We start from the raw sequence: 16,461 nt of genomic DNA on the forward strand, positions 1-16,461 counted from the left end.
CTACTAGAGAATGATGTTTGTCCCTGCCCCATCCCCTCTGCCGTCATCTGCAGAAGCCTCACTTATGATTTTATATTTAAATATTTTAATAAAGTATAAAAAGGACAACATTCTGTGCAACTGTTTATAAATCACAAATAGAAAACAATAACAATGAGCAACTATAATAACCCCCCCCCCCCCCACTACCACCTTCTACCCTTCCAACCCCAACAATAGCCAACTTCTACTACCCTGAGGACCCGTAATCCACCCTGTTAAAATGTCCAGGGGTACAAAACCTTGTTCTGTATGCCCTAGCAGGGGAGAAATATGCCCTACAAAGAGCACTGTTATAATTTTTTTAATCTGGGGATGACTAATAAGTCATCAATAATCTCAGGATTCAGTCTAGCTCTCCTGTCTTCCACAGTCCTTCCTGAAATATGTCTTATCAGAAGGTGTTGCACCTGCCTCCAACTTTTTAAGGGGAAGGCCACCGCCATTTTGGAAGCTGCAGGGCTCAAGGCAGGTGTTGCACCTGCCTCCAACCTTTTAAGGGAAAGGCAGGGCAGGGTGCTACTAGACTACCAGGGTAGATCTTTGCGACTTGTTTTTAACAAGGCAGCTGTATTTTACAGATGCCTTTGTGCATTGAACCATTATTATGAGCAGTGCAGAAGGTGGAAAGCACAGTATCGCCCTACAGTTAAAACTGCACAGTATGCCCAAAGGACCTCTAGTAATGTTCTGCAGTAATGGTCCTTAAATTCTTAAAAAAATAAATATCTAACATGTTGAGGATGGGCCACTTCCAATATAGCTCTGCAGAGGGTTGTGTGCTCAAGTATATCACAGTATTCGCTGTGCAACAGTGAACTGAACAACAACAAAAGATTTAATGAGCATACTGTAGACATAAGGTATGTACTTAACTGAACAATGTGTTTTTATGTGGTGATTTAGGGTATAAAACGTTAATGGAAAGCCTATAATTGAAATAATATTTCCCGTAATTCAGATCCAAGTGTTATAATGATAATGAACAAAGTCAGTTTGACCAATTCTAAACACAGCTTTGCTGCAGTACTTTAGGTAACTTATCCTTCCATGAGAAATAAACTTTTAATATGTTATGCAAGAACACAATGGTTCAGGGTGCATGTATACAGATTCAGATTTACTTAATAATCAAGACAGACCAAGGGAGGTCTGCAGTATATGGCATGATAGTCTCTCAAATTCTTTATACAGCTGCTCTTGTGTGTCTTAGGAGGAAAACTTCACATTTAGGAGACTAGGAGGCATATTTTCAAAGTACTTAAACTTACAAAGTTCCATAGGTTACTATGAAACTTTGTAAGTCTAAGTGCTTTGAAAATACGCCTCTATGCAACTTTGTAAGTCTAGTGATTTGAAAATACGCCTCATAGTAACCCATGGAACTTTACAAAGTACTTTGAAAATGAGCCCCTAGGCTTTGCAAGGTACTTGTGACCTGAATCGGCCACTGCTGGAAAACAGGATACTGGGCTAGATGGACCATTGGTCTGACCCTGTATGGCTATTCTTATGTTCTTATGGCAGGTGTAGTGCAGAATCTAATGTTCTTATGACAGGTGTAGTGCAGAATCTAAGTGAAAGTGAAATCAATTATACAAGGATTAACACCTTTGGTTTTAACCAGATTAGTGAGAGTCTAAACATTTTGTTTACAATTCTACTTTTTTTTCACTTCCTAAACTGTTTCAGTTTTCTTCCAGTTCAAAAGTAACTAGCCATTCTGTGCTAGTTTACAAAACAGGGATTTAGGCATTGAAGTGTCATACTAAAAATTCTAGAACTAGAAAACAAGCTCTTAGAGGTTGGGCCAAAATATCATATGTTCTATAAAATGTAAACTACTGGCTATACCACAAAATCATAGCCATGAGGCTCAGGACCTCCTCTATCAAGAAAGAAAAATAATTTCAATATAAAATGTATAAAAACAATGCAAGCTATTAAAAGCAAAAAGCAGAACAGAGAAGCACACCATTCTGTGTAAAAATGATCATGCATTGTGTAATCTATACAGTACAACCATAAGTAGGGCAACACATTAATTCCCATAAATTTGTCTTGGTATAAAATTCACAGCAAGTGATGCTCTAGGTTTATGAACCTCTAACAGACCTGGTTGGGGGGAGGGGGATACAGAGAGGGAAGAGGGAAAAAGTCAGATTGCCAAAACGGAGGAAATGCAGAACACTTTCTGGTACACTCAACCCTAAAATTTGTCTGTAAGATGATTTAAATGTCTCTTCTTCTGAACTAGGAATAGAACTGTGCACCCAATAAAATATTTTAAACATTTAGATAGGCTATCGTGACTAGAAAAAAGACTTGCTCATAAACAAAGGTGCCAGATTTTGCTCTGAAGCTAGATTTGAATAGCAACTCTAACCAGGCTTTGAGATACAGGGGAACAGAGAGAATTCATGACAATGAACAAGGTGGGTTTTGAAATGAGAGAAGTTTCTTGCCATTTGCAGCATATAACACTTTTGCTTCAGAACAAAAAATAGTTAATCCAGCCTATTCCTCTATACTATAACTGCATTTATGATTAGCATATTTAAAAGTCACCCTGGGAAGTTCTCCTAAACATGTGTAAAGCTACTTCAAGCTGGTGGCTAGAGGAAAGGAATATAATTACAGTGAAATTTTTGTCAGTATGAAATGGTGTCAAACACATGCACTAAACCAAAACTGTAGCCTATTACTTCAGACCTAAACTCAAACTCTTCCGTTAAGACCCTACTGAGCATGACAAGTCAGCAGTTTTAAATCCGGTGCAGGGGACCAGCCCAATCATCCAGATTAGTATTTTGTGTTACAGGGTAGGTTAGGTTTCATTCCTGATCCCATCACGTCTAAGCCCTGCCAAGGTAAGACTAAGTCATAAGGAAGGAAAATCTTGGGCATTGCTATATAGTCATTTCTTAGTTTGACTCTGGTGGTGGCAGGAGGGGGAAGGGGAGGGAAGAAAATGTAAGTGTATGATTTAGGAGGACTAGAATTATACCTAGTTTGTATGGATTAGGATTATTTGTTTTTCCAAACCAGGGTTTAAGATGAGTTACATTTCAGGTAGAGTAGGTATTCCTCTCCCCCACAGGGTTTACAATCCAAGTTTGCCCTCCACTGCCTCAAGTATAAAGTCACTTTCCCAAGATCACAAGAAGTACTGGTGGCAGATGTAGATCTGAATTCCTCAGTTCTCTGCCCACTGCTCTACAAAGACTAAGCTACTCTGCTCAGACAGGGAGATAGGGCATGTCACCAGACATGTGTCCACAGCTCTTCAACTTAGGGAGCTCCCTATCAATATGGTACAGAGAGCTTAAAACCAAAAGTATGAGAAGAGAAAGCATGTTGGTCAGGAAAACAAATACCTGGTGCATACACCATTTCAATAACAATCTACTGCTAAAGCAATTAATCCTGGAAGTGCTTGCCAGGTATCTCTTTAAATGCATTTTAAAAATTTAGCTTAAATTTGCTGCCAACTACTGCCATGCACACAAATTAAAAATGTGCACCCCCAAAAGTATAGGCAGCAAAATGGTCTTCTGCACATAAGCCATGTGTCAGTCCTTAAGGTCCATCAAAGTGCTTATTTTCCCACATTCCAAGTTTATAAGAGCATTTAAAAAATAAAATTAAATCCATCTAGAGACTGCAGCAGACATATGATGCTGAATGGCATTTCCAAATATGAGCTTTTTTAGCCATTCAAAGCAAATGATAAAAGTTTCACGACTTTGGTTGCTTCAGAAGATCAAACTTGGAAGCCAGCATGTTGGAAGGGCTTGTGTGTGGCTAGCAGATAAGAGGTGAGGGTGAGTTACATACAATATGACACCTTCAGCTTTCAGGACTACAAATCTGAACAGTTAAAAGTATCAGTCAACAGCAGCTGCGTTTTGTCGCCGATGGTTGTCTTCTAAGTTTGAAGCCCTTACCAGCAGATGTAAGATTGGCATCGGTTGATGGAATTCTTCGACCTGCACAAAAAAAAAAAAAAAAAGTTGTCTCAAGGAAGAAACTGTTTCATAACCTAAAATCACTGTTTTAGGATCTACAGATATGATTAATTAAATTCTCTTTGTAAGGGCTTTTTCTGCCCAAGCTACTTGTAGTGTTGCCATTTTCTAATCATTTTAATCCTTTGGCTGTCACATTTTAAGCGAGATTTTTTTTTTAAGCTCAAAACTTTTCAGTAGTGGCTGCTGGTGAGTTATATTTAGGTGCAGAAGGTACGTCCTCATCTACAGAGAGCTTACAATCTAATTTTGCAATGTTATGAATGCTGGGGTTGAGGGCAGAAATTTGGGAGGGGGCCCAAAAGCATACTAGCAGGCTGTATCTTCTTCAGCTTTGGGAGCCCTGTGGTCTGGGGGCCCAAAGCAATTGCCCTGTTTGTATCCCCCCAAGCCAGCCCTGCAGAGGTGAGTGGGTTGCCAATGGTCAGTATGTCAGTGCGATTTGAACCCTGATTTCCCTAGTTCTCTGCCTACTGCTCATTCTGAGTGAAGCAACTCTAGGTTCAACTAGTCTTACACCCCTCTCTTCATAAATATTTTTCCACTAATTTGCTGAACTGTCTTCCTGACCTCCAAAAGTAGTCTGAATGTTATTTCCAAATTTTTGAATATTTATCTTGCCCTGATAGGACTGGTTTGGTGGTTACAGAAGTGCTTGGGAACCAGGGAAACTAGGATTCAAATGCTGCTCCTGCCATTGACACCCTTTGTGATCCTAGGCAAGTCCTTTTATCTCCTGTTGGTACAGGTACCCACTTAGAATATAAGCTCTTTGAGGCAGGAATATGTCGTATCCAGGCTATACCGTACTGTGTACATCCAGAAACCCTAAAAAGATAAGTACTATTAATTTGCTAAGGTCTGAAACTATCACAGTTCTTACAGCTGACATGTGTACACACATGTCTGTTCACCCAACAAAGGCTGCTTGGTTGATATGACCTCACATTCCTAGACACAGGAGGGAAGACATTGCTATGCCAATGCATTTCTCAGATTCCGTTATATTTACACTGGATTCAAAAGAAATATGAGAGCGAGAGAGTTGGTTGGATTGCTTAGAAGTACAAAATCAAAATACATTTCACTCAACTGTGACCAAGACAGGGTAGGAGGCTAATTAAAAGATATGTACAGACAGATCCTTCTCAGTTAGAAGCCTTTCTCATTAAATAGTGGCTCAACCTGTTTCTAGGATTTTCTCAGTTTCTTTTTGTTTATTTTTTAATTTCAGGTGGAGATTAAAGTTCTCATATTTAATTAAATATGTTCTTGAGCCCAGACAGAATAGTAAGTTCTCATATTGATGGTTTTATTTTCCTTGTAGTAAAGAATTGTACTGTTATTTTTTTCTGTTTCTGTAGAAAAATTTAATAAAATAAAAAAAAGACTTGCAGGGATTATATAAATAAAAATTAAGCTTGCCATCAAGCCTGTGCATGGAGGACATAAGGCAACAGGTTTTATTTTCAAAAAATATTTTACTCCATTCCCTCAAATGCTGCTAAAGGAAACATCTTTTGTTTTTAAAACTTTTACTTCATTCCCTCAAAAATTGTTAAAGGAAAAATCTGTTGTTTATGATGTTACTGCAAAGTGAACACAGTAATCAGATCATATGAAGCAGTTTCTAAACCAAATCTGAGAAATAGTTCCTTTTTGAATTCCCAGCTTAATTGGAATCTACAGAAGTTATAGCACTATGAGCTTAACCCAGCCGCTGCAGTAAGAGTCCTTAGTCATGAGCTGCACACTGCAGCTCTGTAAATGGGTACAACATGCATCCTACATAACTAGTAGTTGTTATTAAAAAAGACTGGAAATTTCGCCATCTGGTTGTTACAGCAACTCCAGTCCCCAAAGAGCTGGACTCTACAATCTCCTGCATGGTAGTTAAGCTGCCCTTTAACAACTGCATACATAAAATTCCTGTGGTGACATTAGAAGCCTAGTTTCAACTGTCAACACTACTGGAATCAATTAAACATGGGATTCCAAAATCACATCCTACTGAACATGATTACGAATTATTCATAGTAATTCTTTCAAAGGCTGGCAAGTCACTTTTAGAAAATACAGAACTGCATATTCAACAGCTATTAAATGAAAAAAGGAGAACTTACATGTGAACAGTTTACTGCTACCTCATCAAGAGCGACTGAAAGTTTAATGTTAAAGCTATTTAATCTCAATTTCATTTACAGATGTGTTCAAATACTGTTAACAGCCAAAAGTATGAATAAAAGCTTTAGGACAGACACACAAAGTGAAAGTATAGTGTCATGTAAATAGTCTTGTGCCTGATTCATATATCAAGTTAAGGGTTAGGGTCTTGCATAAAAATGTGTATGTTTTTCCTATCCTCTGAATTATTTGTCTAATCATATAAATTAGCCTAAATGAAATGAGGTCAAATATGCAAATAAATTCCCAATGGAGTGTTTTCAACCCTCTCTTCTTTCACCACAAAGCTGAATTGCTTTGAGAGGCTAGAAAGCCAGGACAAATACAAAACAGCAAGGTCTTTAATCAGTTCTTCTGGCTATTCAGCCTCTCTGATCCACATTGTCTTGAATTGTTAAGTGTGAGACATTCAGTAAGACAGCAGTGAAACACTCTAAAGTCACAAGTCTCCACACAACAACCTGCTAATTGAAAACTGTGACATTTCTGCATGCTTCAAATTTTCAAGTAAACAAAACAGGTGGCAACACTTGCCCTCAATCAATTAAAACAATTTTAGATAGTGTCACATTTCTGAAATTCTCTCTCATAGATTCCAAAGAATTTGGGTAAAACTCTGGCAGCAACCCTATTCAGATGTTTCACAAAATTACTTCAGACTGGCAAGAGATAGCTTTATGCAGTGAAATGTCATTTCTGACACCAGCCACATGAAGCTCCTACAGTCAGTGAACGGTAGGCAATTTGACTATTGCTAACATGACTTCTCCTGAAACTCCAGAGCATTTGTGTGAAGCTGATTAAACAATCTGTACAAATAATGCAACAGAACAGCTTTCTTACCTGTGCATCTTGTACAAGTCACTGTACTGAAATCCAAGTGGAACAAGTGTGAGTCTAAGGGGTAGATGCATCAAGCAAACGTAAAAAAATCAAAATCGTTAAAGGCCCTAACGATTTTTAAAAAACGAAGAATGCACCAAAAAAAAAAGTCACACATGCTCAGATCGGTATAGAAACGTACAATGTATCAAAGAATCACAATACACATCGTTAATCGGCCCCCAAATCATGCGCAGAGCAGCCAAGCGTTATGTTAGCTGCTCTGCGCATGCCACAAAGTCAAAACACAGTCAAATCACAAGCACATGGCTCCCAAATCAAAACAAAAATAAAAAAAAAGGGTTGGGAGGGGGCAAGGGCGCTCATCAGGAGCGTCCTGTACGGACGGCCTTGCCCCCCCCCCCCCCGCTGCTCCCCACTTTCTGCCGCTCCCCCCACCCCGAAAAAGCAAAATTCAAGCAGCCCCTGCCCCCCTCCCTTCCTCACTACTCTCTCACCTCAGCTCCGCCTCCCGACATCCTCCATCCTGTGCCCCGCCCCCTTTTGGGGTCGTCGCCGCCATTCCCTCCTCCATCGGGCCCCCCTCCCTCTCTCCTCTGTCCGAAGGCGCTGCACGGGCAAGACGACAGCTGATGCCTGCCTTCGCCCAGCTTCGATGGCGCGTCTTTCTCCTGCTGGGCCCGCCCCTGTCTGACGTCAGTAACCTACGTAGGTTACTGACGTCAGACAGGGGCGGCCCCAGCGCGTCTTTCTCCTGCTGGGCCCGCCCCGTCTGACGTCAGTAACCTACGTAGGTTACTGACGTCAGACAGGGGCGGGCCCAGCAGGCGAAAGACGCGCCATCGAAGCCGGGCGAAGGCAGGCATCAGCTGTCTTCTTGCCCGTGCAGCGCCTTCGGACAGAGGAGAGAGGCGCTGCACGGGCCCGGTAAGAGGGAGGGGGGCCCGATGGAGGAGGGGAATGGCGGCGACGACCCCAAAAGGGGGCGGGGCACAGGACGGAGGATGTCGGGAGGCGGAGCTGAGGTGAGAGAGTAGTGAGGAAGGGAGGGGGGCAGGGGCTGCTTGAATTTTGCTTTTTCGGGGTGGGGGGAGCGGCGGAAAGTGGGGAGCAGCGGGGGGGGGGGGGGGGGGGCAAGGCCGTCCGTACAGGACGCTCCTGATGAGCGCCCTTGCCCCCTCCCGATCCTTTTTTTATTTTTATTTATTTATGTTTTTCTGACGTCCTTTGGACCAATCACAGCGCTTTTAGCTCTGCTAATGCGCTGGGATTGGCTCAAAGTTTGTTTATTTTTTTACTTAATGATTTTTCCTGGCAGAGAGCTGTCCTAACGAGTGGTCCAGACCTCTCGTTAGATTTCCTGCCTTTTTCCTGCGTAAAGGCAATCGGAAAAGGTTAGTGCATGTCGTTTCAATGGGGTTTTCACACTAATTGCTCATCTCCATTCCGTTTTCGTTAGCTGCTGGCTTCCTCGGTAAAAGCCCTTTGATGCATGCAACGGATCAAATTTTCCTCGTTGGAGAGTCATTAAAGGCTCATTTAGCTTTAGTGCATCTGCCCCTAAGACCTTTCTAACAATAGTACTGTCATCTATGCAGTAGTTTTTCCATTTTATAAATATTAACAAATGTAAAAGATAACCTCATGGATTAAAAAAAACATATAGCTTTACTTACTTATCTCTATAAACAATTCATTTATATTTATTGCATTTTTGGCACTGGTCTCTACGAATATTGCATGGATAGAGTCTGCATAGTCTTTTGCATCCTTTTCTAGGACTTCCCTTAAAAATAAAAAGCAAAGATTAATGAGTTAACTATGAAAAGGACAAAAAAAATAAATTCACCTATGTGTATAGCTGTATATAGCGCTATATTACATATCAGGGAGGGAATTAAATAAATGGTGCCTGAGAACTAAGGAGCAGATGTTCCGAAGTAAATGAGGGCACTAGAGGTCATTACTGCCAGACAAGTGCCCGCATTTACTAGCGCACTATGCTCAGAGGCCCTCACCATGGGAAACAGTGAGCTCAGGAAAGAACAGCGAAAATAGCATGCTAATGTACACAGAAGAATGTAAATGAGGTCATCTCCTATTCCCTCCAATGCTCAGAGAATAGCTCGCTTCACAAAGGCGCCCTTACCTGTAAACCGTATGCCAGCTCGGAGCTGGCATTAGGGTATTTGAAGAAGAAGGAGAAGAAGTGGTGCTCAAATAGTTGAAGAGATCTGATATGAGAGCAGAAGGTCTGCGGCTGGAACTCTTGCATAATGTAATCCCGAAAACCCTGCAGCCCGGGTTATTCTTAAGTCTTTGAGGAGTGTGGGGACTGCTGCAGTGTGTATGGGCAGTGGGAGCCAAGGAATAGGACAGTCCGAAGAGGGGAGGGGGTGGAAGAGTTCCCGTATGGACTGAGGGGAGCCCCGCGGAAGAGGCAAAAAGGCGCCAGACAAAGGGTCTGTATGGGGGAAGAAAGGCAGGAGGAGAGCTCCTGCCTGCAATTACACTATTACCCTTACTAACTGATCAGGCAATAACAAGACAAGCAAGGCCAGTTCCGGCAAGAAAAGTCACTGACTGGGCATGTGCACAAGAGCTGCACTTGACGCACAACTCTTGAGCGCATGCAATAGACACAATTCTGCCCCTTAACTTCCTAATGCTCAACACTAACAGTGTACATATATTTGCATACTATTAGTGTTGAGCATTAGGGAGTTGTTTTGCCGCACTGTTCCAGAACCAGAGTTTTGAGCATTGGGGCCTAAGCGCTATAAAGGAAGTGTGCCCTTTATAGAATAGCATTTGGTGCAGATCTGGCACCTAACTTTTGAGCACCATACTTATGCTAGAAGCAGGTGTAAATACCGACACCCAACTTAGGCTCGCTTTGGATGAATTCCTAATTCTGTGTGCAACTAATTGAAAAGCTCTCGATACACCCCTGGCCGTACCCCCTTTTCAGATATATGCTGTGAGAGTTAGGCAATGAGCCTTACAGAATAGCGCAGCCCAGTTACATGTGCAAATTCTAATTGATGACAATTAACTGCAATAATTGGTTGTCACCCATTTATTGCAAGTTAAGGGATCATTGATCAACTTGGGCATGCACCCAAATTCTGACAGACAACTTTTGATGCCATATATAAAATCTGAGGGCAGATGTACAAATTAGTTGGGACTGCAGTTTTAATGCTGTACCTGTAACACAAAGGGCTAGATTCTATATATTGTGCCTCGATTTCTGTGCAGAAATCAAAGTGTATTTTATAAAGTGTGCTTTAATTTAGGTTTATGTTACAGAATACACTGAGTACTGATCTGCACGACTAAATTTAGTCGTGAACAATTACACCAACTAAAAACTGGTGCAAATCCCAATGCCTAAATTAGGAGTGGAGTGGGTGTATTCTATAACAATGTGCATAGATTTTAGAAATGCCCACGACACTCTCATTCCACTCATAACCACACCCACTTTTCAACTATGCAACTCAGAATTTACATGCACCACGCTACAGAATACGCTTAGCAAGTAGTGCTAATAAATTCTAATTAATTCCAATTAGTGCTGATAATTGCTTGTTAACATCCAATTGTCAGTGCAGATTAGCTTGCTAACTAAGTTATGCACATTATTATGGAATATGCTTTGATTTCCAGGAGGAAATCGAGTCGCGATATATAGAATTCCAGGGAAAACGATCTCTGTTTATTCATGATTCTTGGCCAATGTAATAGAATTTTCCCTTTGATGTGGCATCACTGGAAACTGACCAACTTTTCTCATACACCTACTAGCTTCTCAGTCTTCTTCCTCTTGCCCTTTTGTTCTTCCTTCATTCTCTGCTTCTCATAGCCAAGAATTTGCCTTTTCTATCTGCTGCCTGAACATTGCACCAACACAGATGAATGAGGTGTATAAAGCCTGTAATAACTTAGTTACTTGCTCATGACGGTATCAAGAGCTCATATGACCAGCTACCGAGAAACAAAACTAAAAAACCCTTATTCTTGTACCAGTCCAAGCTTCTGCCAGTGTTGAGTGATATAAATGACCTTTTTAGTTGTATTATTCTAGTCGCTAATAAAACACAAAAACTGTGTGAACAGTAAATGTGCTTTTAAGGAGAATCCAGAATCCTTTTGCTACATGAAAGGACAGATTTTCCAACATTTAACTCAAATACTGTGAAACAGGGCCTTAGTACTTGAACCTTACACTTCTCCACAGGCACAAAAAGCCCAAGACAGCATTTAATTAATAGAACAGTGTTCAAAGTACCACTTGGAGGAAAAAGAAATAAATGGGGCTGGATTTGTAATTTTCAAATCCTTTTCTTGGATCTTTGACAAAATCAGCAAATATTTAAGTTTCTATTTTGTCAAAACTTCAATTTGTTACCACCACAAGCGTTAGTAGCTAATTTTTTCTTACCATGAACTTTAAATTTCATCTAAAATTTTCTTCTACTCGGTATTTATGGAAAATCTGAGTAACACTATTGTAGAATACGGACTGCACATAACAGTAACAACCCCTTTCAAGGGACATAGTACATTTCCTATTGCAGTATTGCGCAGTATACACTTTAAAGACCTTTGAGAGTCAGAGAGGAACAACATTCTTGTTGGTTTATCATATACAGCTTGATTATTTCATGTAACTTCTAAACATATATCCAAATTTACTTGCTGGTCTACAACTTGTACAGCACTTGGTAGGCAAACAGTATTTTAATAGAAGTTTTTGTTACCTAATGTTCATATCTTACCTCACATCATTTAGGTCACACTTATTTCCTGCAATAGCTACAACTATGTTAGGGGGTCCATGCTGTCTAAGCTCTTTCACCCAGTTCTTTAATGTTGAAAATGTTTCCTGGTAAGAAAGAGAAATTCAGTTTTAGATAAATTATGAAGTGCTATTAGCAGAAAAAAAAAAAGGAAGACCATTTGGACTCACTTCTTTTGTGATATCATAAACTATAATTGCTGCTGCAGATCCTCTGTAGTACATCGGTGCTAACGCACGGAACTGTGGATAGAAGGAAACAGGTTAAACATCAGACATGCACCACAGTCTGTGATTGATCAGTCTAGAGCAGAGATTTTCATACTTTTTCATCTCAGGGAACACTTACACGGTGCTAAAATTGTCAAGACACACCTTCACAAATGGTCCAGCATTTTAGCATCTACTCCCCACCCAAACATGGTCAAGCATTTTCCCTTCCTCCCTCCCCCCACACCTGCACCCCCATACATGGTCCAGCACTTTATCATCTTCTCCCTCTCCCCTACAAATAGTCCAACATTTACCTTCTCTTCCCCCCCACCAAGCCTCACAAATAGTTCAGTATCTTACCTGTTCCTCCTCCAGCCATTGAATAGGCATCTTTCCTTGTCTCTCTAGACACCCTCCCCCCCCCGTATACCTTCTTGTCTCCAGCAGTCGGCAATACCGAGCAGTGATTCATACAGTCTGTTTGTACCAACCCCAGAGCCTTCTCTCTGATGTAGCTTCCTACTTATGTGGAAGCAGGAAGTTACATCAGAGCGAAGCTGCTTGCTGGCACCGATCGGTAGAGACAAGGAAACTTATATACTCTGTTCTGGCACAAATTAAGCTGGCTCTACTAATAAAATGACCTCAACTCCTGTGGCACACCTGCGGACCAGCCATGGCACACTGGTTGAAAAACGCTGGTCTAGAATACTTGAAACTAGGATGCTATTCTCATCTGGACATATGCATTTTTCCTACCAGTGGGATTTTACACAGGTAATTAGTACAAAAAAATCCTGTCATAGTGGAGAGGGATAATGCCAAGAACAAGTGCCACAGAAAAGACAAGAACTGGCCATGGACACAAGAGATAGACCACAGGAAAAAACTGTCAATGAATCGCATCCTTCATGCATGTAGATGTATGTGCACTTTCATGAAAGCTACATGTGTTTATGTAGTAGAAATACACACAAAAAGAAGATGTGCATCACTTGTGCCTGCTTTTTTTGAAGGTAAAAAAATGAAAGCAAAAGTGGGGGTGTACTTTCACTATGAAAACCTGATGTGCAACCATAGGTAAATATCTTCTGTAAGGATTCTGCGACATTTCATTCATGTCAACAATGTAGACAGCACATCCACTTATCTACCACTGTTGCGCTAGCCCAGAATGTGTGGCAGAATATGTGAGAGAACCGACTAAAAAAACAAAGTGACTGACTAAGCATACACGGGGGAGAAAGGGAAGAGCAGGGTATGACATCTAGGTTTACTAATCAAAGATGCTACCAATGTATACCTATACTGCAGTTCTTATACTTATGTTTGAACTCTTGATGCTAAATACTTTGTAAGGTACCTTCATCTCTGGACTTCTTCAGCTCACTAGAGAGTTTAGTTAAACAGAGTTCTAGCATTATGGAAAAGACATACAAGGCAATTGCTAATATCAAAATAGTTGCACACTGGAAAGACATAATACAGTATCCAAAGAAAGACAGGTAAGTGTTTTTGTAGAAAAGCTTAATAGAAAGCTTTTTCTGCTCCTCTTGAAATAATTTCATGAGCTCTCTAGACGTTCATGACTTTTCTCCAACCAGCATTTTTTCAAAATTGAAACTGAAAAGTTTGCTCAGCTAGACAAAAATCCGTGTTGAGAACTGGGCAGTATCATTGAGTGATGCAGCTGTGAGACCATGTTGATGAATCAAGCCACAGTTTAAGGGGTGTTTTAAAATGTAATACTCAAGTTTAATTAAAAAAATAATCCATTTTATTCCAACTATTTTCGCCACACTGAAACCATGATACAAAAATGAATAGAACATATAAAAACCTGAGGGACTGTATAAAACTTGGCTCGAGGGGCTGGTGTATTTATTGTTTGAAAAGCATCTAGAATGTAAATGAAAACCTGTTTGGTAAACCACTATTTGAACTGCTTAGCAACCTGGGTTTCTGAGATCTATTTACTTTGGTCTATCGCAGTTTGCCATTGAAACCACTGCCGAGTCCATAACACCCCAACTTGAAATTGCCTCAATCAGAATCCACAACAAAACCCTGCTTGATCACCTGAATTGTGTCTTGTTTTATAGACCACCAGGTAATTGGAACAATGGCCAGACAATCTTCACAGACTTCATTTCGAACATATGTGCAACCAACGCCAATATACTAATATTAGGAGACATCAACCTGCACCTAGAAGACCCAAACTATACAAACACACGAGAATGTAAGGAATTCCTTCACTCTTGGGAACTTAGATGGCCACAAATGCAAGCAACCCATGTGAAAGGGCATACGCTCGACCTCATCTCACATAAACTGTCAACAGACCAGAACCTAATAATAACAGATATCAAATGGACAGAAACACCATGGACCGATCATTACAAACTAAACCTATCCCTAAAATGGAGAAAGAAGGGCTCAAACCGCACACAAGAACACACAACCTACAACACCAGAGGCCAAATAGACCCGAAAACATTCTGGTTACAGATATACAATAACGAATGGACAGCACAAATGGACTCCACACACTGCCTCACAGAATGGGATAAAAGATGCAGAAGCATACTAGACGAAATAGCACCCTTACGAAGAAGAACCTCACGTAGGCATAACACTATACCATGGTTCAACGATGAACTGAAAACATTAAAAACACAATCTAGGAAACTCGAACGAGCATGGAAAAAGATAAAAGATGAACACACATTCAATGAATGGAAACAGATACAAAGAAAATACAAATACACAATAAGACAAACCAAAAGGACATACTATAAACTCAAAATAGGGCCTGATCACAAAGACAAGAAACTATACCAACTCGTCAACAAACTAGTAGACACTATGGCAGTCACCACAACCAATACTGACATTCTATCTGCAGACAAACTTGCTAAATACCTCCTGCGGGAGGTGGTGGAAATGAAAACGGTAAAGGAATTCAAACATGCATGGGATAAACATAAAGGAAACCTGTTCAGAAGGAATGGATCCTCAGGAGCGTAGCCGAGATTGGGTGGCAAGAGCCAGTAGTGGGAGGCGGGGATAGTGCTGGGCAGACTTCTACGGTTTGTGACAGAGCCGGTGGTGGGAGGCGGGACTAGTGGTTGGGGGGGGGGGGGGGGGGGCGGGGATAGTGCTGGGCAGACATATACGGTCTGTGCCCTGAAAAACACATGTACAAATCAAGGTAAGGTATACACAAAATGTGGCACATACGAGTTGAGTTATCTTGTTGGGCAGACTGGCTGGACCGTGCAGGTCTTTTTCTGCTGTCATCTACTATGTTACTATGTGACTTTTCTCCAACCAGCATTTTTTCAAAATTGAAACTGAAAAGTTTGCTCAGCTGGACAAAAATCCGTGTTGAGAACTGGGCAGTATCATTGAGTGATGCAGCTGTGAGACCATGTTGATGAATCAAGCCACAGTTTAAGGGGTGTTTTAAAATGTAATACTCAAGTTTAATTAAAAAAATAATCCATTTTATTCCAACTATTTTCCCCACACTGAAACCATGATACAAAAATGAATAGAACATATAAAAACCTGAGGGACTGTATAAAACTTGGCTCGAGGGGCTGGTGTATTTATTGTGTGAAAAGCATCTAGAATGTAAATGAAAACCTATTTGGTAAACCACTATTTGAACTGCTTAGCAACCTGGGTTTCTGAGATCTATTTACTTTGGAATCAATTCAAGCTCCATTTGCTGATCTGCTGTTACTCTGATTTACTGGCTACTATAGTTGGGATAGTTTTTTCCACCCAGAAGTTGTTTTATCTGCTCCAATGACTTCTGGGTGGAAAAAGCTATCCCAACTATAGTAGTCAGGAAATCAGAGTAATAGCAGATCAGCAAATGGAGCGTTTTTTTTCTCCTTAATAAAACAGATGTTACCAGAAACATTATGAAGATTTCAGCAGCCTCTTTGCTGAATAGCCTGGCTCTTTGACTTAAACTCTTCCACTGAAGAAAACCTTAGAAGGCCGAGTAATAGCCACCAAAAAAAAAAAAAAAAAAAAAAAGAGAAGAACCAAAGAATCCCACAGGATACCAAAGCAGAAAACACAGTGGTCTTCGCCAATGATGTTATGCTCGCTCTCATCAGCCCTCAATATTCTCTAGTACAAGTGAATTTGGAGCTCCAGGAATACAGGAACCTGTTGGTTTTAAGGTGAATATGACCAAATTGGAAATTTTAAATAGCACTGTAAGCTCAGTAGAAATTGCACTCTTGCAACAACAGTTTCCTTTTCGTTGGGCTCCTCACTATATCAATTACCTGGGAATAAATATAACTTGGACTGTAGAAGGTCTTTATG

At 40.7% G+C, this 16,461-nt stretch overlaps 1 protein-coding gene and 1 long non-coding RNA gene across 2 annotated transcripts in view; one reads left to right on the plus strand and one right to left on the minus strand.

The window, feature by feature from the left end:
- The first annotated feature begins 1,522 nt into the window (after window positions 1-1,522).
- LOC115476357 lies at window positions 1,523-2,543 on the plus strand. The gene is made up of 2 exons (XR_003943167.1): window positions 1,523-1,566; window positions 1,599-2,543. It is a non-coding gene; the product is annotated as an uncharacterized LOC115476357 (long non-coding RNA).
- The window catches only part of RAB22A (RAB22A, member RAS oncogene family), a 47,798-nt gene continuing 33,353 nt past the window's right edge, over window positions 2,017-16,461 (minus strand). Inside the window, exons 4-7 of the mRNA XM_030212683.1 lie at window positions 12,070-12,141; window positions 11,879-11,985; window positions 8,771-8,880; window positions 2,017-4,028 (exon numbers count right to left, since the gene is read on the minus strand). Of these exons, the coding sequence (XP_030068543.1) occupies window positions 3,931-4,028; window positions 8,771-8,880; window positions 11,879-11,985; window positions 12,070-12,141 (387 nt within the window). The 3' untranslated portion in view covers window positions 2,017-3,930. The remainder of the gene's footprint in view (window positions 4,029-8,770; window positions 8,881-11,878; window positions 11,986-12,069; window positions 12,142-16,461) is intronic.

Source organism: Microcaecilia unicolor, chromosome 8, assembly GCF_901765095.1.
Source record: "Microcaecilia unicolor chromosome 8, aMicUni1.1, whole genome shotgun sequence".
Lineage (NCBI taxonomy): Eukaryota > Metazoa > Chordata > Amphibia > Gymnophiona > Siphonopidae > Microcaecilia > Microcaecilia unicolor.